Genomic DNA, 23,604 nt, shown 5'->3' with positions numbered 1-23,604 from the left:
CTTACTCTATTTTTGTGTTGTCAATAATGTGTGTGTGCATGTGCGTGTGTGTGTGTGTGATCTCCGGGCCGATACAGTATCAGCTTGGTGCAGCTGTCTGCTGAAACGGTCGCAGAAAGAGGAAGCTCCGACAGTTAGCACACAGTCAGTGAATCTGCACTATGGGCTTCCCTCTCATGCCGACTTGCAGTGTGCAAGTACAGAGGATTCCTGCAGAGATGCACCTTTAGTCTGCTGATGCTTATCTGGGAATGAGACAGGCACAGAGGTGTGTGGGAGTGGATGGATATTATCTGTCCTCTGAGCAGTGGTGGAACAAATACTCAGGTCTTTTACTCAAGTAAAGGCAGCAATGCAAGTATGTAAAGTGCATTTGGATTATTGAGTCAGTAACAACTGCAGAAGTATCATTGAAAAAAAACCCATACTCAAGTAAAATCAGTCATTGTACAGAATTGCCTCTTTCGGAGTGTTGCTGTATTATTGATTAGATGGTATAGAGTTGGATTGTTATAACTCATGCATTAACATTAAAGCAGCTTTTTAATGCTGTGGTGAACCTCCTTATGTACTGGTGTTGGGCAGTTTTGTGTAAAAAAAAAAAAAAAAAAAAAAGAAATATGTTTTAATAAAAAAATTTAATTCCCTCTTCAAATCTGTGAATGAACTTGTCTAATATAGTTTTTAAAAACGAAAAAAGAAAACATTGTCCTCTAAAGTACAACTATGAGGTAGGCTACTTTACTTGAGTGTGTCCAATTTCTGCTACTTCATACTTCCACTCCACTACATTTTGGAGGCAAATAAAGTACTTTTTACTCAGCTATAGTTACTTGATAACTTTAGTTAATAGTTACTGTGCAGATTACAGGCTGCATCAGAGCCAAAGTAGTTAAATAGTTATTTATTTTGTGGGCAACCAGATAACAAACAAATATTGATTACTGATAATCAGTAAAATGCTGAATACATGTAAATATATGAATGATTTACTTCTACTTGTGCTTTTGATACAAGTACATTTAATGTCTGATAGTAACATTTGTATGTGTGATTATTTCACAAGATATCTTTACCTTTTCTCAAGTAAAACTTTTAGGTACTTTTTATATCACTGGTGGCGTAAAAGTATAGGACATAAAATGGAAGTACTCATCTCAAAATACTCAAAAGTACCTCTTAAATGCAGAACTTCACTGAATGTATGTATTTACTTACTTGCCCCGGTTTCCAACAGATTTTCAGGGGTGAAAACTGGAGTAGAAGTGTAAATTAGCAGTAAATGGGAATATTCAGTTAAAGTAAACATACATCAGAATAGTTACGTGCAGTACTCGAATAAATGTGCTTAGTTACTTTCATTTATTTCGGTGTATTTCCGTAGCACGTTACCCCCCTCAAGAGCTTGTATTCATCAGAACTGTGTACATGGGTGAAATAACACATTTTCCTCTCACATAAAGTCTTTGCTGATGAAACGTTTGAAGCTCCATTGGATGAAAAATTCATAAAATGATGCTTTGAAAAGTTGCTTGCAGATCCTGAAAACACCTCAGCCTACGATGACGTAAACAGGCTGCATGATTAGATTTGTGCTAACTGTGAGTCATTTCTAAAAAAGTACCTCACGAAAATATGTCTTCACTTTCAGCAGCCTTGCAGAGATGTCTTAAAGAGGAGATATCAGTCGCTGAATAATACCAACTGCTTTTTTAATAAACTGAGAGACATTATCTGGAAATAGGCTGCTCATATTGGATGAGTGCTTTCTTGTCTTGTATCGAAAGTCATTAGTCCCTCAGAAAGGGAAATGCAGTATTGATAAAATACTTTATGTCGGCACTAATAGTCTTGTTTTTAAATTATGCTGTAATTGAGGATTGATAGTGTGTGATGTATGATCAGTCTATAGAGGTTTATGGCACTGTTTGTTTTCTCCGGTCTTTAGCCTCTGAATTAAAAACAGATTTGAAAAGAGGGATTTTCAGGTTGTCAGGTAGAAAACCAGACATTTAAAACTCGAGGTGGCTGCGAAAGTGTAAAAATGCACAATTGCTCAGATTTAGAAACTAAATGTACTTGCTTTTAATCCCTTGGTATTCATACGATTAGTATATCTGTTGACAGCTTCCATCAGAAAAATATTATATCTGTATACATATCTTTATATAATTTATATATATTTTATCTGTTGTATAGTTTTATGTAAAGTGATGAATTCTTTGTTCTCTGGACCCTGACTCCGGAACTCATAATCTTGATACTGCATTACCATTTCCTTCTTTTAGAGGAAGTTCAACACTGATACAAATCTCCATGTCACGTAGATGTTTGCTGTTATAAAGCTTATCAGCAGGAACAAAAACCGGATCTGTATTAAGTTCTTTACCTTTCTAAGGCCAGTCCTCAACATTTGGTACAGTGTCATTATTTTTGTATAGATAAATGTGTAGACTGTGTCTGTTACATTATCTCTACTTATGAGAGATAATAAGTTATAATGTTATAATAAGTAAAATAGTCTTTTTTTTCCACTTTGAAATAGCCCAATTTTATCAGTCAGTTTATCAGTTTTTGATTAAATCACAAAAAAATGTCATATGTGGGGAAAAGGCAGACATCATCTTTAACTCTGGTGTGATATTTAAAGGGGCACTATGTTATTTTGGAGAAAAAACTCAAAATTTAAATATCTACAATAATAATGAGCTGACAGTACAAACGCAGAAATATTGATTTCCCCCCCATAACTGAATAAACAATAATGTCCCCAAATCACTGTTTGAAGCTAAACAAAGCAAAACAATATGAAATGTGTTTTCCTTTGAGGTCACTTGGTTTATTCGGTTACTGAGCAATGGAAACAAAGAGATGTTTGTTTATTTACTCTTGTTTAGGTATGAAAACAGTACTACATAATGCACCTTTAACTTGCAAAGCACGTAAATGTCCCCAACAGTAACCGATAAGAATGACAGCATCAGATGTTATTTTGTATTCCCTCATTCTGAGCTATTGTTGGAGCCAATCGGCACTTCAAATGTGAGCTCTAAGTTTAGACATTTGCATGGAGGAGGGGCTGCCTGTCACACACCGACTGTTGTTACAACAGTCCATCACACAGTAGTAGTGTCTCATGTCTCTTTAAATGCGGGCTGCGTTGATCCTTCATGAATGAAACCATGTGATCCAAACATCAAATGACGTCTGGCGCCTCCGACCATAGACTAAAACAAGCGAGGAAGGAGTGGATATATCTAGAGAGCCGCGAGAAGGCGTGAGCGGAAGAAAAAAAAAAAAACATTTCTTCAACTGTCTCTCTTCACACCGGGTCGACCTACCGTCGGCGAACCCCGACCCTCGAAGGTGCGGTGGGCGAAAGGCGCCGGTTTGACTTCTGGTGAGTCAGCTTTATCGAAATCACAAGTGAAATTCTTTAAAAAGTGCTGAATATAGTGGTGTTGTTTTGCTGAGTATGCACTGCGACCGCCGCTGCCATGCCGTTCCAGTGCGGTCGCCGCTTGTGTTGCCGCTTGTCCCGCTGAGCGCCGCCGCCGCTGCACTGTCCTGTTCCGCCGAACTCAGCGGCACCGCTGCCGTTTAAAGGGCAGCAGCCTGGTACTGCTGAATCATCACGATCCAGTCGTCATCCAGACCCGTACATGCGGGTCGGTAGCTTGAAAGGCCACGCCGACCGAACGACCGACCGACCGGCGATTTCATAATAACACAGACAAAGGGGGTGCACGCTCCGTGCGGCTGTCAAGCTTAAAAAAAAGCCATGTGTCGGAATTAACCCAAAGGACCGTGCGGGAGCGGGTCGGCTTCCTGTGCCGTCGGTATGCCCGGGGATTCCCTTATGTTGTGGCTACTACATAGCTAGATATTTAGATATTGTGAAAGTAAGAACAAGGGGGGACGTTAACGCAGAGAAACTACTCAGCACCTTCAATAACAACACACAACCTCCACGTTAGCTTCCCCCACTGTCCTCTCTGCTCGGGGTGCTGAAGCGGCAGCGGTGGACGCTGACTGGAAGCCTCCTGCTGTCGCTTCACAAAATTCACTCGTCTGTCGCCTCCTCTCAGGTAAGATGGCCAGTCAGCTGTTCGTCAGTCAACTGTGCAGGGCTTTTGTTTAGTTTAGTTTTTTTTTTTTTTTAGTTTAGTTTTTTTTTTTTGCGGGTTCACTGGCTCTCTGGTTGACATTTGGTCCGCTGGCCGCTCGCCTGCTTGGCGGCGGTGACAGTAAGTGAGAGGTTCCGCGGCGACAACAATAAACAAGCGCAGCTGTCACCGTGGTGTGTGTGTAACTGTCAGGCGTCCAGCGGCTAGCTACAGAGCGTCCTCACTGTTAGCCGAGTGACGGAGCGGCGACAGGGACTGCTCTTGACATTTGCTTTGTGTCAGCCGCTGTTCCTCCGGCAGGCCTCCAGTTCACACATGTTAACATCAGGTGCTAAACGCGAAGTGACTCGCGTTGTTGTCTTTTAAACGCAGAGAGTCGGTGTATTTTCCGGCGTGCCCGGTCGTACGCCGGTTGGCTCGCGGCAGAGATGCTGATTCATCACAACGTTGTTATTTCTCAACGTCTGCGCGAGCCGAGCGGAGGCATGAGGGAGCCATGGCAACATGGCACCGGCGGCAGGCGGGCGGACAAAGGTCTGGAGCGAGGGAAGGAAGAGCTCGGTTTATATCGGGGGCTTGGCTCTGAGATGAATAGGCCCGGGCATGGAGCGGATGTTGACGTGTATATGTGATCATTAGAGCTCATGTGGGCTGAGGAATGAGTGTTTAAAAATGTCATTAAGCGCTAAATTTGCTCATTTTCCTTTCTTCCAGTGCGGTTTGGTTATCAGCAGGCTCAAACACATACTCAAAGTGGATTTAATGTGCACACTGGCAGGGTAAATGTGCTGTAAAAGATTTAGTTGCTTTACTCTGGGGTTATTATGACTTTATTAAACCTGGCTTTTTTTTTTCTTAATAGCTCGTCTAAATGTGTACAAGTCAAAATGTAACCTTAAAAGTGTGAATGTTGGTATTTGGGCGAATACAAATGAAGGCTGGAGAGGAGGACACATCCCCATGGCGGCTAATGTTGAGCATTGATTTGCTCATGAGGCCACACAGACATCTGAGCTAAAAAAAGAAAGCACCTCAATGAACTGTAATGGCTGCAGCGGAATATCCTCTGATTGATCGCTTGTAGATGGGCCATTATCTGCTGCCTGGTAGCAACCCATGAGCATTGCAACTCCTAAACACTGAGGAGTAATAGGGAAGCTCTGTGGGCTCAAGAAAAACAGAAACTTCACCCCCTAATGACTCCATATCAGCAGCTTTAGTTAGAGTCAGCACTCTGCGGAGTGTATCAAAAGTATGTAGTAAGCAAGTTGGCAAGTACTGTAATAGAGGGTCATAATGATGAAACAGTTGTATCAGTACTGGAGAGAAGAGCAAACCCCCCAACCCCCCTTACTGTCTTTCTCTCTCTCTCCCTCTCTCTCTCACACACACACACACACACACACACAACCAAGGGGCTAAACTTTTTATACTCGGTATCAGTATTTAATCAGTGCTTGAAGTGCATTTCTCTGTCAAGTACTTTCCCCATCCTTCCCTGGTGTTCACGGTAATTGAACGCTGACCAATGCTTATGTGTGCAACTTTGCTGATGGTGGCGGAGCGGCAAGGCGCGCGGAGCAAGGGGGATGAAGGAAGAGGGAGGAAGAATGAGAGATGGGATTTGCGCAGAGATTGAGAACAAGGACCTTTTTGTCTTCAAGGCATTCCCCTGAAAATGCTGAGGCGAAGCAAATGCGCTCTCGCTTGACAGATGGCGTTTTCACTTGTTACTTACCACAGCTAGTTTCTTTGCCTTGTCGTGTGTGTGTGCGTGTGAGAGAGCGTGCAGAGAGAGCAGGAGATATAAAACACCTATAAGATGCTAAGATCTAGTCGCTCTAGGAGGATGTGTGTGTGGGTGTGGGTGTCTAAGCACCAAGGTTAAAAACAGCATGTGTGTGTGTTGCCTGCTGCACTTGCAGGATGTAGAAAGAAGATGTAGCAATGGGAAGTGATTTTACTATCAGTTGGCCCTTACAACATTGTGCACTTGTCAGTTGATTCCTTATATCTGACCTGAAGCTTCTCTCTTCAGCAGGAAGTCCAAAGTAATGAGTACAACATCTCTGTTTTACCACATCTGAGGAGTGTGTGTGTGTGTGTGTCTGTTTGTGTGTGTGTGTGTGTGTATGTGTGCGTGATCATATAAACTTGTTTGATTTTCTGCATGCACAGGGGTCAAGTTGATGTAACACTGTGTAAAACCTCCTCTGGAGTGTGAGAGGAAGGAAGGAAGGAAGGAAGGAATGGACCGGAGCTTCTGACAAGTGTTTACTCTTCTGGAAGAAAGAAATGCACTCGTGTTGAGAGCTGAAAGCTCCAGTCCATTAATTGATTAATTGATTTAGTCAATCAGAGAATTAATGAGCAACTATTTTGATAACTGGATAGTTGTTTTTAAGTGTTTCTTTTAGCCAAAAGGCTTTTACAGTCTTGCGATTGGAAAGTGAATACTTTTTAGTTGACCACTGTTTAAATATGTCAACAAGGGCTTCAGAAAATTGTGATGGAAGGTTCTCCCAATTGTTTTGAGCATTTTCGACAGTCGTCAGGTTCATCTCTGAGGAAAATAATCGTCAGTTACTGGCCAATGTTATTGATAAGTATCACATCTAAAAACATTGTCTGGTTTGTGTTTTATTTTGAGGTGCAACTAATAATTAGAGCCTGACTGGGGAGTAAAAGAATTCTGATATCAGTATATCAGCTGATAAACATAGAATATATACATAAACTCGCATTTTTTTTCAATGACTTCCCAAATGTGGTAATCAAACATATCTGACAGAGATATGTTCACAATGGTGGTAGGTCATTTTACAGTTCAACGATAGACTTCATTGTCCCTAATGACATCAGTGCACTGAAACAATAAACTTCACTGCTAATCTAATAGTTCTACATTACTCTGAGCATATTTTCACATTCTGTAAAAAAAAAAAAAAGCCTGCGTATCTGCACATATCAGACAGCATATATGCTATGCATGTCAGCCGACGGTATCGGTTAACCGATCGATCAGTCGGTCGGGCTCTATTAATTATGATTTTTTTTGAATAGCGATTTCTTTTTACCATAAAAAAAAACCTATCCCTGAAGTAAATGTCTTTACTTGTCTTGTTTTGTTCGTCCCAAAATCCACAAATAATCAGTTTACAGAGATGTATGGCAAAGAAAAGCTGAAAATTCTCTCATTGAGATGTTGGGAATCAGAGAAATAGATTGTTTTATGTCAGTTGATTACATTTGCAAAGGATGGACGCTTGCAACAATGTAATAAAATATTATAACCTTGTCATTAATGTGTAGCCCTAAATTGAACTACGGCTGCAACGATTAGTTGATTTAAACCGTCAGTCGATTGAATGCCAATCAACTCCCAACTATTCTGATAATCCATGAATCATTTCATGCTTTAAATGTCAGGGCTTGCCGCTTCTCTTTGTCATTTATGATAGTAACTAAAGAGTCTTTGGGTTTTAAACTGTTGGCTGGTAGACAGAAGCAACTGGAAGACATAACTTTGGGCTCTGGCACAACGTGATGAGCGTCTAAAAGAAAAATCTCTGGCGTGCAGGTGGTTGAGTGGTTAGAGCGCATGCCATATACGCAGCCGACCCCGGTTCGATTCCGGCCGGAGGTCCTTTGCTGCATGTCACCTTCCCCTCTCTTTCCCGTGTTTCCTCTCTGTCTACTGCTAATAAAGGTGTCTATGCCACAAAAAATCAAAAAAAAAAAAAAAAAAGTTTCAAGTTTTATAGACTAATCAATTAACCATTTAATTGCTAAATCAATTGGCAGATTAATAAGAAATGAAAATAATAATCGTTAGTTGCAGAAATAGGAAGGAAAGTTAAGTGTCACCCAGAAATATCTAATTATAGAAATACAAACAAGACCAAAAAAATGAGCAAGAATTGAGCTTGTGGTACTGGACAGTTTTTGATACTCTGTGCTTCGGACACATCGAGGTTGGTACCAACAAGTTATTAAGGCTCAATACCGAACATGAACTGTTAGTCTCTAGTCTGTAATTACGATGTGGTGGTTAATGATGGTTTGCTCCTAATGCACAGCAGTATATTGTAACATGCTCCTGTTTTAACTTGTTTCTGTATCCGTCCTCGCTCTGGGATTGCATTTAAGAAGAAGCTTCACAAAGGCGCCGTTTATTGCAGGGCTGTATTGCTGGATTGCGTTAGATTGCACAGGTGTTCACAATACTGTGTCCACCTCCTGTGTGTGTGTGTGTGTGTGTGTGTTTGTTTTCCATATGTGTGTGAGAGTTTGGTGTCTGTGAAGATGATTTCTAAGTGGTGCCCGCATGTTTATGATCTTGTTTACTACTGGGATCCATTTCAGTAAAGTCTTGTTACGCTTGCAAATTTCTGAGAGTGAGAGAGAAGTAAAAAGAGAGAAGTTAAAGCAGGAGTAAAAGCAGGAGTCGGAGAGTGGGTGAGAGAGAGAGAGAGAGAGAAAAGGAAGCAGTGGGGCAGATCAATAGTTGAGTGTTTTTTCTCCACAGTAATGATGAAATATGGTGTAAGCAGATCTGGTGCATAATCATTGCTGTGCTCCACTGTTTTTTTTCTTCTCCCAGCTTCCGTGTGAGTGCGCTGCTTGTCCTTGTGTTCCTTTGACTTTGTGTGTGTGCGCCTGTGCATGTTGACTGTACCCTCCCGCCACAAGTGTCTTGACACCTTATTTACGTAACCTCCCTGAGAACCGAAAAAACGTACGAAATCAAGATGAATCCCAGATGTCAAAAAGATAAGACAAGGAAAACAAGTTCAAGTTCAGTTTAAGCGGCTCGCATTACCGATCGAACCCTCCGTGTCCTGACATGGTCGCGTTGTGTTCAAACACCACTATTACAAAGCTGCGTCTCTGCATCGATAATCTCTCTGTGATCAGTACTCTTTGAGTCAAGTTCTCATGTTTTCCCTCCGAGTACTGCTGGGTTTATTTTGGAGCTTTTTGAGAAGGCTCCAGTTAAAGGAGGCTACTCATTCCCACACATACACGAATAAACACACGCGCACACCATGGCATAGCAGTGATTTTGTTTTGCATGCTTGTTTTGAGTTATTGAGAATGTAGCCGTGGAGATGCAAGGCCCTGGTAACAGGAGTATCCGTACCAGCGGTTGTCTACCAGTTGCATCATCTCTCTGCGCCAAATTGCCGCATTTTCTAACTGCAGTGTGACGATCCCAGAATTGTATGATGGTGTGAATTTCTGAACCTCTTTAAATGTAAAAAATAAAAAAAATGAAAACACACACGCACACACACACACGTACACACACACACACAGTGTGGATCAATGCCAAGGAGCGGAGAGAGGGAGCAACGATATGTGTGCGCCTCAAATGTGGTGCCAGCTCTTTGCCTTCACCTGTGGCATTAAATTATTTCATGCAACAACAGTTCAGTTTTTAATGTCCCTGTTCTGTTTGTAAACTACACATCAGAGCTGCCCCGAAACAAAATATCATCAGGTTTTTCTTTCTTTAAGTATATTTTTTTGGCCTTTTGGCTTTATTGACAGGACAGTTAAAAAATTGACAGGAAACACGTTGAGATAGAGAGGGGGAGTGACATGCAGTAAAGGGCCCCAGGCCGGGACTGGAACCCGGGGCCGCTGCAGCGAGGACAAAGCCCCCGCACATGGGACGCCCGCTCCACCCACCAAGCAAAACGGCGCCCCTATCATGCGCTTTTTACCCACTATTACACTCGTTTAGGGTCGCACAACGATTTTCCCTGGATGCTGATTCGTTTTATACTTCTTATATTGAGAGCTTAAACAGCTTAGGAGCCTTTTTACCCACCCTCTTTTTGTCAAAAGACAAAACCGCAACTCATTTTTTGATTTAATCAATCAGTTGTTTAGTCTATAAAAAAGTGTCTTGTTTGTCAAACCAACTGTCACAATAATCAAAGATGTTTAATTTACTATCAAGAAAAGCTGCAAATACTCACTTTTAAGAGGCTAGAAACAGGTAATCTCTGGATTCCACTGCATGATGTAGAAATTAGTTTCCTTTTCACGTCCATCGTCCTTTGTGCTGAAAACCACACAATACATTCTTAAGTTAGATAAAATCAGAAATACATTTGGATGATGTGATACAAAACACTGAAGTGCGTCCGTTGTTTTTTATTAGAGGAAGCCTCGGAGAAGCCTTTGATCAGGGTGAACTTTTGGTTCCTAACATTTTATTTTCATTCTTTTGCTTCGTGAGGAATAATGTGGAGTTTTCCAGCATAAACATATATGTGAAGTATTTATATCATTGTACTGTAACTGACTTTGTGTTCATTGATGATGTCCTATTATACTCTGAATGTTTGATACATAGCAGTAATCTGATGTGAGCTAAAGGGTTACGTGATGAATGTGAATATAAAACTGTATGAAGGCAAAGAGACATTACTACAGTGTAATATTCGCATCCCCACCCACTGTGGTCCTGTGTGTCTGTGTGTTTGGCTGAACCAGAATTCCTCCCTTTACGGTCTTAAATGAGTGACAGCAACTGGGGAACCTTGAGTGTAGGCACCAGGAACGTCCTGGTAACAAACACCTCCCTTTGTTCATTTCTGATCTCACGGTATGATTGCCAGGACCTCTCCGATGTTATCTCCCCATTTATGTGACCGGCGGTGATGAACGCGTCCCCTCTTTGCTTCCGCGCCAAAAAAACTTTCCCTCTGTCTCAAGTTGCTGAGCGGGTATGTATGTACAGGGTGACATGTTGTTTTTCGCTTATCTCCGTCTCCCTCACAGCCTTCTGTTTGGTCTTCACGCACAGAGAGAGAAACCAACTTAACCTACGCTACATGCTTTCTCTCCTCTTTAAAAAAAAAAAAAGCACTTATGAAGAAAAAAAAAAAGGAGCCAGAGCTCAATTGCCTGACAGTGCAGTTTTTTTTGCTTGTGTTGGGAAATTTGTCATCACACTCCGACTTACTACCTGGAATGGGAAAAACGTGTCGACGCCAGGACTTTTTCTCGCCTTTAATAACGCACTTGCACCAACACTGCCTCACGCACGCTTCACCAGCAAGCGCGCGCAAACACACACACACACACACACAATACCCCTTTTGAACTCTCAGGAAACTGTGAAAGTGATCGCTCTTCACTCCCCATATATTATAATATGTATATGAGGGGACATAAGCTTCCTTCTTTGGAAGTCTTCTTCACTTACGTCCTGTTTTCTCCATCTCCTCCGCTCCCCTCTCTCTCTGTGTTATCATGCTTATTTCACGCTCTGCATACCTCCCAGTTAATAGCTTCCTGCTTCTTCTCCACACACACACACACACACACACACACACACACACACACACACACACACACACACACACACACACACACACACACAGGGTTCAAACCGGTGTCTTTTCGTCCCCCTCCGTCTTCACCATCTCTCCGCGGCCCACCGCTGTGAGCCTGCCCCCTCTCTCATACACAGGTTGCCATTATCGGCGATCTGATTCCTAATTCTCAATTAGCCTCCACACAGTGCTCGCCGTTAATTATTTACCAACTCCCTCAACACCCTCAGCCCACACCAGATCAATGGGCGCGAGCACCGCTGCCTCCTTCTTTAAAAAAAAAAAAAAAAAAAAAGCCAAGGTGGATTGCAGCCAGAGGGAAGCTGATTTTGTGGCGCTCTTAGGTTTTAATTCCCCCCCCCCCCACACACACACATCTCTGCTCTCTTTATGTCTTTCCATCATGTCCTCTCTGTGTCTTACAGCGTGTCTTCCCTGCCTCGCTCAGCTGCCACCCTTTGTGTTCTCCATTATTGCTCAGAGAGTTGCCTGAGGGGAGGAGGCGCAGTTAAGGCAGTTGTTATGTTGGGATTATTCAATAAAGACAGACTTTGCGGCTGCACCACAAAACGACTTGTGACTCTTACAATCTATTCTTGATCATTCTGTATATGCTATCTTGTTTATGCTCGCGTACACCCACACACACCAGCCCCCAGGTCGTTTTTGAAGCGCTTAATCCTGCTATTTATTTTCCTGTGTATGTGTGTGTGCGTGTGTGTGTTTGTGTGTGTGTGTGTATGCAGCGCGCCACCAGCTTTTAAGTAGGAAGTCTCTTTCTAAGAATTCTGCCTGTAAAGCGGTAGTGGCTGGAGCAAAGGGTTCTCTCAAACAAGATTAATTAGAGCTCTGTCTGAACCCAGACACACACACACACACACACACACACACACACACACACACACACACACAGTTCATCATCCGACTCGTGTGCACTACATGAAGAAAAAGGAGTTGTGCTGTATGTCTTCTTGTGCCTTTTATAAGCCCCATGATCGCTGTGTTCACCTTCTGCCACACTATTACTCATGTTCTCATCCCTTCTCCACGACTTGATTTGTCAACAAGACAGGATGCGAGGCTTTTTCTGTGTGTGTGAGTGAGTGTGTGAGACAGAGAGCAGAAGGTCTGGGGAGAGAGAGAGAGAGGTGGTCAGCAGTAGTTTCATTGCACTGGATCAGCTTCAGAACTTTTCTAATTGGAGGTTTTAGTCGTGGTCGTTGCTGAGTTCAGGGTTTTTTTTTTCTCCCCCCCTCCATCCATTTTCCCCCCTCCCTGGTTCTCTCTCTCTCTCTCTCTCTCTCTCTCTCTCTCTCTCTCTCTCTCTCTGCCCCCCCACCTCACCCCCCGCCGTACCCAACAGCTAAGCTCTTACAAATGTGTTGAGGATGCATTTTCACCCAAACGCTTTCCCACCCCCTCTTCTTTCCTCCATCTCTGCCCCCCCCTTCCCTCCTGTCCTGTTCCTCCTCATCGCCGTTCCTCCCTCCATCCCCACCTCTGTCCCCCTCCTCTCCTCCTCCTCTTCCTCCTCCTCCTCCTCCTCCTCCCTACTCACTTGCCTCTCTCTTTATCCTCTCTTCTTTCTCCCTTGTCATTTGCACCCCCTCCCCCCTCCCCCACCCCGTCCTCCCTCCATACTCAGCATTTTTCTCGGTTGTGGGTGTGATGTCTCCGCTGTAACGCTAATCAGCTCTGGAGACGTCAGCATTCTTTCAGTCCTCTTCACCAACACCACCACCACCACCACCAGCACCCCCACCCTCCTCCCTCTCTCCTCCGTTCTTACCTAGTCTGTCTTTACCTCGCTATCCCACCAACTACTCACCCTCTTTTATCCTCACCGTCTTATCTTTTCTCCTCTTCTAGCTGTGTTTTATTCATCTCCACCACGTCCCACCTCTTCTTTCATCTCTGTCCCCATGTCCCGTCCTCTGTGTGTGTGTGTGTGTGTGTGTGTGTTTGTGTGTGTGTGTGTATGTGTGTTGCTTCTCCGCTGTAACTGTAAGCAGCTCTCCTCTTGAGTTGTCAGCATTCTTTTGGTTGCTCCATAAAAATACAGCCTGCCACAGCAAAAAAGCTGTCTGTTGTAGCAACAGTGACTGTGGCATTGACCACACCGCAGCGACCACCCCGCAAGCATTATGGGAAGGACACCTCTGGCACCTTGTGTTTGTGAGTGCACGCATGTCTGGGCGCATGTCTGGGTGCGGACACCCAAGATAAATGGCGGCGCCCTTGCTCAGCAGATGATCCTTAACCTGGGTGACTCACACATGAGCTGAACAAACACACACATTCACACACGAACCGGCTTGTTGCGGTTTTATGTTGCGGTGAAAGTCAGGTTAGTTGTTCTCCAACCTTGACGAAATAGGCCCCAAACTTACTGTCCTGCTCCCCAATCAAATATACAACACCAGAACCATAACGCTTGCTTTTACGATAATCAACATGTGCACCGATTAGGGTTGCAGCAGTATGAGATTTTTCAGCAGGATAAGCATCTCAAATCACACAGTTATTATTATTATTATCGGCTATTACTGGAGTGTGGACATTGTGGTTATGCGTCTTAACCAGTTAGCCTCAGGGACGCACTTAATTGATAGATTAATCAATAAAGAAAATGATCATTAGGGTTACCTATGGAAAGATCCTTTACACATCAGTTGGTTGGATTAGCTTATGATCACATGTATAACTTACTGTTAAGTTTTGTACAAATCTGGCACATTCTGTCATTTGAATTTTTCTTAGATTTAGCGAACAAATGTACAAACCACAAACAGCGATTAGCGTTGTGTCATTAGACACGATATCTGAAACAAGACATTTGCCAAAACCAAAAAAATGACTACGAAGTAGTTGTATTTGTATGGGTAAAGATACACAAGTACCGTCTGTACTCCTGCCGTGATTCTGTTTGCTCGTTGCTTTAATTAAAACAACTAAAAATTCCCTCACATCTTAATTTTCTGTCGTCAAGTATGGAATAAAACCCCTGGGCCATGCATGAACAGTATGTTCAACTTCGGCACATATCAAGCATTGTTTAGCACTTTAACTACATTGGCACATTTGTGTACTTGCAGCCAACCGTTTTGTGTGTGTGTTTTATTGTGCCCCACTGGCATGGCAGCAGGGGAATCTGTGTGTGTGTGTGTGTGTGTGTGTGTGTATGTGAGTGCACTCGCTTTGTTTGTATGTAGATGCGTTGCGGGGGAGGGGGTCGGGGTTTTGGGCACAGGGGAAATAAACCAGTGCCTGGCAAGAAAACTGCCTCCTTTTTGCCCCCTCTGTCGTCCCCCCCCCCCTCTCTCTCTCTCTTCACCGCCCCCACCCCCAACAGCCACCCCTCAGTCTTCATGCCTTTGATCCATCTATTGTGCGATGATGCACCTCCAGCTGTGGGAGGCTGCATCCCAACACAAGACTGCAGTGGTACATCAGGTTGGAAGACATTTTTTTTTTTTATTGAGAAGAAACTCAATATACTGAATATACACAGTTTAATGAACTGACTGATCCTCAGCCCCTGAAAGAAGCAATGCTGTTGCTCCAACATATTGTAGTTTATCTTTTCCCCGTGTTGAGTGTGGAGTGGATGTGCATCTTCTGCACGCACGGTTACTTGTATGTGCTTGTAGCGTAGTGTTTCTTTGATCTACAGCTATTTATAACTGTAGGATTTGTGGCAGCGCTTGCACAAACACTCGCGCACCCTCACAGACAGACAGGCAGGGGTGCATTGTGGGGGAGGCTCACTGACAGAAAAGAGTAAGAATGAAAAGAGAAGAGACGCATATCCTCACGTCTCTTAAATATCATTGCTAAAAATTAGCTTTTTAAATTACCCAACTTGTGAATGACTGAAGAAATACGACTTACTCCCAAATTCTTACTTTTTTAAACTGGCTGGTGACACTTTATAATAACCATCATTGAAAACTGGTAAATTCATTGTTAATTAAACTTAAACGAGTTATGTATTGGACTGTTAACAATTAAATGCTTCATTAACGATGTATTAAGCAATTGTAAAGGTTTATAAACACCAGTCACAACTTGATAATGGCCGTCTAAATAATGTTCATGGACTACACAGTATTTATTTACCATTTACAATGTGTTATATGCTTCAGTTACAGCTTCACATTAAGCAACTGCTTCAAGAACAAGTTCAACCCAAAATGAAATCTGAACGATATCTACTCACCCTCATGCTGATGGAAAGTCAAGTGAAGTTTTGTAGTCTGCTGAACATCTGTGCAGCAAAACAGCATTGCAGCATTCTCCTAAACAATGGAAGAAGATGGGGACTTGTTTTAAATGTAAAAAAATTTAAATTAAAAAAACATAAAATGGTTCCATCCAGCTCAAAGTCCCTGGAAGACCCAAGATCCCAAAATGATTTCATTGAATTAATTTGAAAAGACATGTGAGTAAAAATCATAAATCGTAAAAAGGTCTCAGTACACTACAAGCTCCGAGACCCCAAGTAGATTTAAAAACAGTAGTAGACTCAGGATGATTTAGGGGCAGTCATGGTATATTTATAGTGAAGAGTGGGCACTTCACCACGTTTTGTCCGCGGGAAGGGCACCCACGAGGACACTTTATAATATTAGCTACCATCAAGGCATCCAAGAGGGCACTTAAGTGAACATTCGAACATGGGGTTACCAGGGGGGCCATTATTATAAAGTGTTACTGACTGTCTCAGGTGTTATACATGAGAGAGCATGAATACATGCTGTCTTTAAACACAAACTGGTTTAACTGAACTTCGGGTTCCGCAGGATCAGGTGTGGCGATAACCACATTCGCGGCCAATCACAAGAAATCTTGTTCTCATGTTGACCTGCAGGCCTTCATGAGCCTGCAGCCATGTATCAGGCAAACCCTCACCTTTAAGGAAAGGAGTTAGAGAGTTGTAGAGGGTGTAAAAGCAGAGGAGGGGCTGGGGGGGATGAAAAGTGACAGAGGAGAGCAGAAATTTGCGCGGCAGTAGAGGAGAGAGAGAGAGGGAGGGGCGAGAGAGTGAGATCAGGAATCTGCTGAGTCATCATGACTGGTCTCATGATGATCGCTCAGCAGCAGCAACAATAGCGGCACTTTATCGAACACACATACACACACAGACACACACAGGTCTGAGAGATGAGAGCCAGACCAACACACCACACAAAGCGTCTCATTGAGAGCTTGTGAGATGCTCATCTGTGGAGCCGTGCGCTCTAAGGACTGATCTCATCTTTTGCACTTCCAGCCTCCCTCTTTGTTGACTTCTGATTCACACTGTGTCATCTCCATCCTTTGTCTCTTGTTTCCACTGTGGTACAATTGCATATACACACATTTGTGAATAGGTCTATATGTGTCTTGGGTAGTGTGTGTGTGTGTGTGTGTGTGTGTGTGTGTGTGTGTGTGTGTGTGTGTCTGTTTGTGTGTGTGGATGTTTGTGTGTGTGTGTGTGTGTGTGTCAGGTCTCTAACAGTTGGTTTTCCCCTGGAGTCCTTCCCACAAATTTAACCACTTCCTCTTCTTTCACGTTCATTTCACCCCTATTGGCCTGAAGCCAGCCAATAAGAGTTCAGCAACACAAAGGTAGTGGGCACTGTTGGTGTAACCACCAGGAAACAGGAAGTCAGGGAAATTCTAAGAAAAGTTTGTTTGTCACTTTCACTCATGCATTGTGACACGGGTGCATAATGCTTGAACATGCTCACACCTCAGTGCTCCAACAGTAGATTTCTCTCTGGTGTGTCTCCACTGGTCCGGGTGGGTAGCAACACGCAGTGTTATTGTTCTTTTCTTAAACTCAGTGATGGTGTTTTTTAATGCTTTCACTCTGTTAACTGTCATCACTAAAAATCTGTCTTTAGCTCATGATTTTAACCCTCTTGCATCTCCACAGGTCTGTTCAGAAGAGCAAGGCTCTTGTGGCATGACGACGACTAACAAAGGAAATAAAGCCTTGAAGGTAAAACAGAGCATGTTTAACCCTATATTCTCTGTATTTGTGAGGTTCTGTCTCTGCCTCACTCCACTCCTCCCTCCTGTTCTCTCCAGGTGAAGCGTGAGCCGGGGGAGAATGGCACCAGCCTCACGGACGAGGAGCTGGTGACCATGTCGGTGCGGGAGCTGAACCAGCACCTCCGAGGGCTCACCAAGGAGGAGATCCTGCAACTGAAACAGCGGCGGCGCACCCTGAAGAACCGAGGCTATGCCGCCAGTTGCCGGGTGAAGCGGGTCACCCAGAAGGAGGAGCTGGAGAAGCAGAAGGCCCAGCTGCAGCAAGAGGTGGACAAACTGGCCAATGAGAATGCATCGATGCGTGTCGAGCTGGACGCTCTGAGGTCTAAGTACGAGGCGTTACAGACGTTTGCCAGGACTGTGGCACGGAGCCCCACGGTCGGGGTCGGGGTTAGGGCCGGAGGGGGGGGAGGAGGTGGAGGGGTGCCGTCATCAGTCATTGGTCCTCTCATACCGGGGAAGGTGGCAACAGCGACGAGCGTGATCACAATAGTGAAGTCAAAAACAGATGCACGGTCTTGAGGGAGGGGACGATAGATGAGGGTGGAGTTCAGCTGCAGCAAGGTGACTCCTCTTCCCTTCCGGCCACCTCTCCTCCACCTGCACTGACTTCAAACAGCTGGGCAATCTCAATCACATCGCCTCAGCATGTTCCCGTCACCTGTCCCTCAGATCAGTGCAGGCGGAGGAAAGGATGGAAGCAGAGGAAGATCATTGAGACTATAAAGATGCAAGCCCCTTGGTCAGCGCATGATCATTTAGCACAGGACAGACACACAGGGTTCCTACGGTCACTGAAAGCCTGGAAGAGTCAAAGAACTTGTGATTTAAGAGTGAGATAATTTGGATTTTATTCCAGGCCAGAGAGGAAAAAAAATGTTTTAAAAAACATAAATGCCCAGAACACTTTGGAGAAATCATGACATTCTGTTCAGTTTCCATACACGTCAGCCAAGTGTTCAGTGTTGAGTTTTACTGCTAGACAGCTGTAAGTGCATAATAATCAAACAACTGCACTCTAGACTCAAAGTAGTTGCTTGCCTGAATCAAGATGTAGAACACTGGAATTTGCCACAACAACAAAACTATTCAAACACATGTAATAGAACCAGACAGACTGTGTTGAAGGCGCAGTAAGTAGTTTTGGAGAGGAAAATCTAACTTAGAATTTCAATATTTACAAGAAAACCTAGGTAAAAGTACAAACTCAGAAATATTCATATTTACCACAAGTGAATAAACAAGCTGTTATCAGAGAAAAATAAGGTCCCAGAACACTGTTAGAAAGGTAGCAGGGTCCGCCAAATGTAAACAAAGTAAAACAGCATGAAACTGTGTTGTCCTTTAAGGTCACTTTGTTTATTCAATTTATTCAGTCATGAAAACAAAGAGATTTAGTTTCTTCATGTCAAGGAATACCTTTCTCTTTTGATTAAAATTGCTTCCCCCCAAAACTACATACTGCACCTTTAATGTAATACTTATAGGAAAGTCATTTGATTTGTTGACACAAACGGGGTTTGGTCCCTGAGTTCTAAAAGAATACACAAGATTTCATGTGACCTGCAGAGAAGTCCCGTCATGCTCCACCCAGCCAAGAACTTTTTCAGAAGAGTACTATAGAAAAATATATATTACACGATGGTGGTAACTGTATTTCTACTGTTTTGTACTGTGTTGTCATTCACATGAGGTCCAAAGTGTATTCCCTGTGTGTCAATTGTTATATATATCAGAAATTCTGTGAAATTCTGTGGCGCGTGTTCGTTTTGGTATTGCTATATTTAGTTAGCTGTATTTTTTCTACAATCTCTTCACTTTCTATGTCCAGCTCTCTCTCCTCTGTCTCTCTCTTATCTTATCTCTCTCTGTCCTTCCATTTTTCAATTCCGACTGGTTTTCCAGTTATTACACTCAGCACTTCCTGGATTTAACAGAAAGATGGGGGAAAAGGCAATTGATATTTACCAAAAAAACTAATAGAAATTGATATTGTGAAAGGAAGATAAAGTTGCTCAAAGTCACTGACTTTATCTCAGCATGTAAAGGGTTTTTCAGGGAACTGGTCGTCTGAATTCAGATAAAGTCGTCTTTTTGTCTCTTTGAGTTCTTGTCAAAAGTATATTCAAGAAAATTGGAAGGGCAAGTGCCTTGGACTCCTAATGATATGCATCAAGAAGAAGTCAACAGGGCATGAGGATTTGTGGAGATTCAATGCAAATAAATATTCAAAGATGTTTGCATATTTACCTGTGCTTAATGGGATACACCGACCAATCAGGAATCAGGTTGTGGCAGCATTTGACTCTCGCTGTGCGTTGTTGTATGAGCTGTGTAGTGCCCATCAGGATTAATTACATTAATAACACCGATTTCTGTGACTCAGCAGTTCTTTCATTTCAAGGAAAAAAAAAAGTGGGTCTGCAAAACAGGAGCCTGTATTCATCACAATTTTATCTGTCTTATGTTAATCACTTGGTTCACATGTGTTTGAATTTGATTGGGTACTGGCTCAGAAATCTAGGTTATCACACCCACAGCTAAATTTCTTGCCTCAAATCAGAGTGGTTTTACGCTGCATTCCTCTTGCTTTTAACCACAGAGCTCACTTTGCAAGTGCAAATGTGATTATTGACAGTGCAGTCAGCAAGCGAAGATATGCTTCTGAACTTCCAGTCACACAAATGGGATGTCATTTCACACGAGTGTTACCATAAAAGTAGTCCTACGTGGTGTTCTATACTCAAAGAATCTTTGTCTATGTATGGTAGAGTCTGGAGTTTTATAAAGACAATTATCTTTGCATTGTTTGTAACGACCTGTAAAAAAAACAAAAAAAAAAAAAACAAAAAAAAAAAGGTATAAGAAAAATCTGTTTGATATACAGTATCTCTCTATTTTGCAATTGTACCAAAAGTGGCTTAACTACTGAATAGCTTTGTTTTTTCTCTAGTGACTAGGCACGTGTGTGTAACCGTGAACTAGCGTGTGGTGTGCTGTGTAGGTACGTGACGAGGTAACTATAACGTTCACTATTTCATGGATATGACTTTGATCCTTGTTTGATTTCAGGCCGAAGTGGGTGATGACACCGCGGGTAACTGCACTCTTTTCTCTAATCAGAAAATCTTTGTCCTCCCGGCCCCATCACTCAGCTCCAGCGCCGCAGACGTGTTAGATCTTGTGCTTATCTGCTCCCAATCTGCACTTAGGTCTTGTACATTTAACTTTCTTTGGCAGACCCATTTCCCGTACTCCCTTTTCTTTTGGTCCTTGCAGCATTCGAAGCTCGTTATTGCAGATAAAATGGCCCGTGTATTCAGGTGATCTGGCGAGGTAACAGAAATGTGAAGCTTAATAATGGGCCTACATGGCTGCACCACCCCTACTCCTTCAATAAGTTATTTTTGTAGTGTGTGATAAAAGTATTTGTTTTTGCTGTGTACATTTTATATAGTTCTGTGTATATATATATATATATATATATAATGTTGTTCCTGTTTTATTTGTTTTTTAACTGTTCTGTAAGTGTCAGGGAAGTGAAGCAAATCTGTTTGTATTTGGTGTTTTATGAAGTGAAAAAATGTATTCTGCTATTTAATGGTTTGTCTGTCAAAGAGTAAGGTTAACCTTAAGAAGTACAATTGCCTCAAACATTTTTTTTTATTTATCAAAGGGAAAGCTAATTTAATTGAGTTATTTACTGAAATAGAAACAGGAACAGTACATACATGCAGCCTTTTTACCTGAACTGCTACTTTTCCACTGTGAAGTAAAAAGGGGTTAGCAGGCCTACTGCTGTGCAGTTAATAAGATACGCGAGGCATGTCCTCATCTGTATCTACATTTATATCAATTAAAATTCAAACAGGTGAACAGCGAGTTAAGGCACTGGTAGGGTTTGAGGTTTTGAAATATGATTTCTGCGTTTTCTTTACACTGATAACCGTTTACACGGTCAGTCAACTGTGAAATCGGAGAGCTACAAATGTCAAATGAAAATGGCTGATACATTATTACAGGATCTTCAGCTACGAGCAAATATTAGCTATCACACACAGTATATTCATGTATGCGCTTTATATTTTAAAAAAAGTGCTGTTTTGTTGATTTTCTACAAGGTTTTGTTGATATATTCTTTCTTCCTGTCAGCCTCCGCATTTGCTTGTTAAAAGACGTTTTTCCTGGCGAGTCCTGTGTGGTGGTGTGTGGTATGAGATAGGAAGAAACACACAACTTCTGCTCAGATTGTGTCAAGTTGAAGCAAAACCTGAAAGTGGTGCTCGTCAGACTGTGCGTACTGTATGTGTCACTGTCAAAGGATATGCTTTCACATAGTCTGTGTTTGGATGCTCCTCTTGTTTAACTGGTGCATTCTGTGTAAACATAAATGTGTTAACATGGCGGCTGCTGTCTAACAGACATCTCTAATTATGCAAACCGTGTAGGGCAAAATTAGACCTCCTGCCACACGTGAGTGGTGATGCTATCGTAGTCATTGTGTCTAGTTGTCTGTTTTTATGATTGCAGGTACAGTGTAATGTGACAACGTTGAAGAGCTTATTTACAAAGTGTTAAGCAGTTAGTTGTACGGCGCCCGTTTGTCTCTTTAAGTCTGACATGCACATTGGTTTTTCAGTGTTGCTTAACAATTAACTGTGCAAACATGGATATCCTGAGGAGAAAAAAAAACTGAAAAGCCTGCAGTCAAACTGAAGAGCGTGTGTCTTCCATAGCTGTAGTAGGGTGTTAGGTCTCTAAACAGATGAGGTCAAACACCAGAGTTTCCACTCAGCAGATATGATCAGCTGACAGCAGTGACCTTTTGGTGAATAGCAGACAAGGCCCTTGGAGGTTTTCATAACAGAGTTTAAGAGCTCAGAAGACACGCTGACCTTATTTCCCCCCTGTCTGTACAGGGGTCATGGCCTCCTTTATGAAAAGACGCTTCATTTCAAATCCAAGCAACCACTCCTAAGCCACATCTATGAATATTTTACAGAGGCAGAAAGGAGTGCTGGGGGAATATGTGATGAAACTCTTAACCACGTCCCAATCCACTCATCCCAACCGTTTTTTTCTTTACAAAGCGTCATAGGGTTAACTCAGCAGGCTTCCGGGCCCTTCTTCACAAACAGCAGATTCTTCTAGGAGATGCAAATCATTAACTCCTTATCTTTCTGCTTGGCCAATCGCTATGTAGTCACCCAGTTGTTTTCCTGTGTAGTGAATCACGCCACCGTACTCTAAAAGCCCTTTCACCCACCTCCAACGGCGATCGATGAGAGTAAATGAACCAAGGATTCCTTTGATCGTTTGTTTGGTGTTTTCATCAATAATGTTTGCTTTGCCTCCCAAGTTGCTCCCCCTTCCTCCTGCTGCTCTCTCTCTCTGTTGCCCCTGCCCTTATTAGTCGTTCAGCCTCGAAATAACATTCTTACCTAGAGTTGAGGTATCACATCACATTTTCTTTTTTTTTTGTTTTGTTTTTGTTTAAACTCCTGATAGTATTTTTTCCCCATCAAACCACCAATCATGTGTCTGCCAGTGAGACTTCGACCAGGTTACTCATGGGAGCTGGGATATTGTTGTGTTTCTAAAGTATATAACGGTCAGTTCAAAGCTATAGAAAAAGTAGTGAGTTTGTGTGAATATGGCGCAGCCTGTTCAGAAAAGCCCTTGTAATAGAAAATTCTGTGTTTTGTAATATTTCTGTATGGGGTGTTATAAATTATTCTATGACAGTACTTTCTATGGGAAAATACTTAAAATGTGACAGTCTTTGTAAGTATTTATCTTCAACTAAATTATTGTACTTTTTTTTTTTTTTGCAATTTGTAGATATGTAAGTGATGATGACAAGGTATTGGTAATCATGGAATTAACTGTTTCATCATCGGTCTGATGCATCTTTTAATTTATTGATGTATATACTGTATGTTTGTTGATAAACAGCTTACTTTATTTTGTATATGACCAATAAACATGTTTTGAAATGGAACTGCTTTTTCTTGTGTAAATAAGGACTGCAGGAATACTATTTTTAGTATACACAGTTTACACATTATTGTTGATATCAACAGGGT

The 23,604-nt window shown here is 42.4% G+C and overlaps 1 protein-coding gene across 2 annotated transcripts; it reads left to right on the top strand.

The window, feature by feature from the left end:
- Window positions 1-3,030: 3,030 nt before the first annotated feature.
- Window positions 3,031-23,519, top strand: mafgb (v-maf avian musculoaponeurotic fibrosarcoma oncogene homolog Gb). 2 transcript variants are annotated; one of them, XM_030396178.1, is made up of 3 exons: window positions 3,031-3,400; window positions 17,400-17,465; window positions 17,555-23,519. In XM_030396178.1, the coding sequence occupies exons 2-3, from the start codon at window positions 17,430-17,432 to the stop codon at window positions 18,038-18,040; spliced, it is 522 nt and encodes a 173-aa protein (XP_030252038.1). In that variant the 5' UTR covers window positions 3,031-3,400; window positions 17,400-17,429; the 3' UTR covers window positions 18,041-23,519. The 2 variants fall into 2 exon arrangements, with proteins under 2 accessions (XP_030252038.1, XP_030252125.1); XM_030396265.1 differs by lacking the exon at window positions 3,031-3,400 and adding an exon at window positions 3,526-4,088.
- Window positions 23,520-23,604: the final 85 nt, after the last annotated feature.

Source organism: Sparus aurata, chromosome 1, assembly GCF_900880675.1.
Source record: "Sparus aurata chromosome 1, fSpaAur1.1, whole genome shotgun sequence".
In the NCBI taxonomy this organism is placed as follows: domain Eukaryota; kingdom Metazoa; phylum Chordata; class Actinopteri; order Spariformes; family Sparidae; genus Sparus; species Sparus aurata.
The sequence above is the reverse complement of the archived record's forward strand: the minus strand, read 5'-3'. Positions and strand labels throughout refer to the sequence as shown.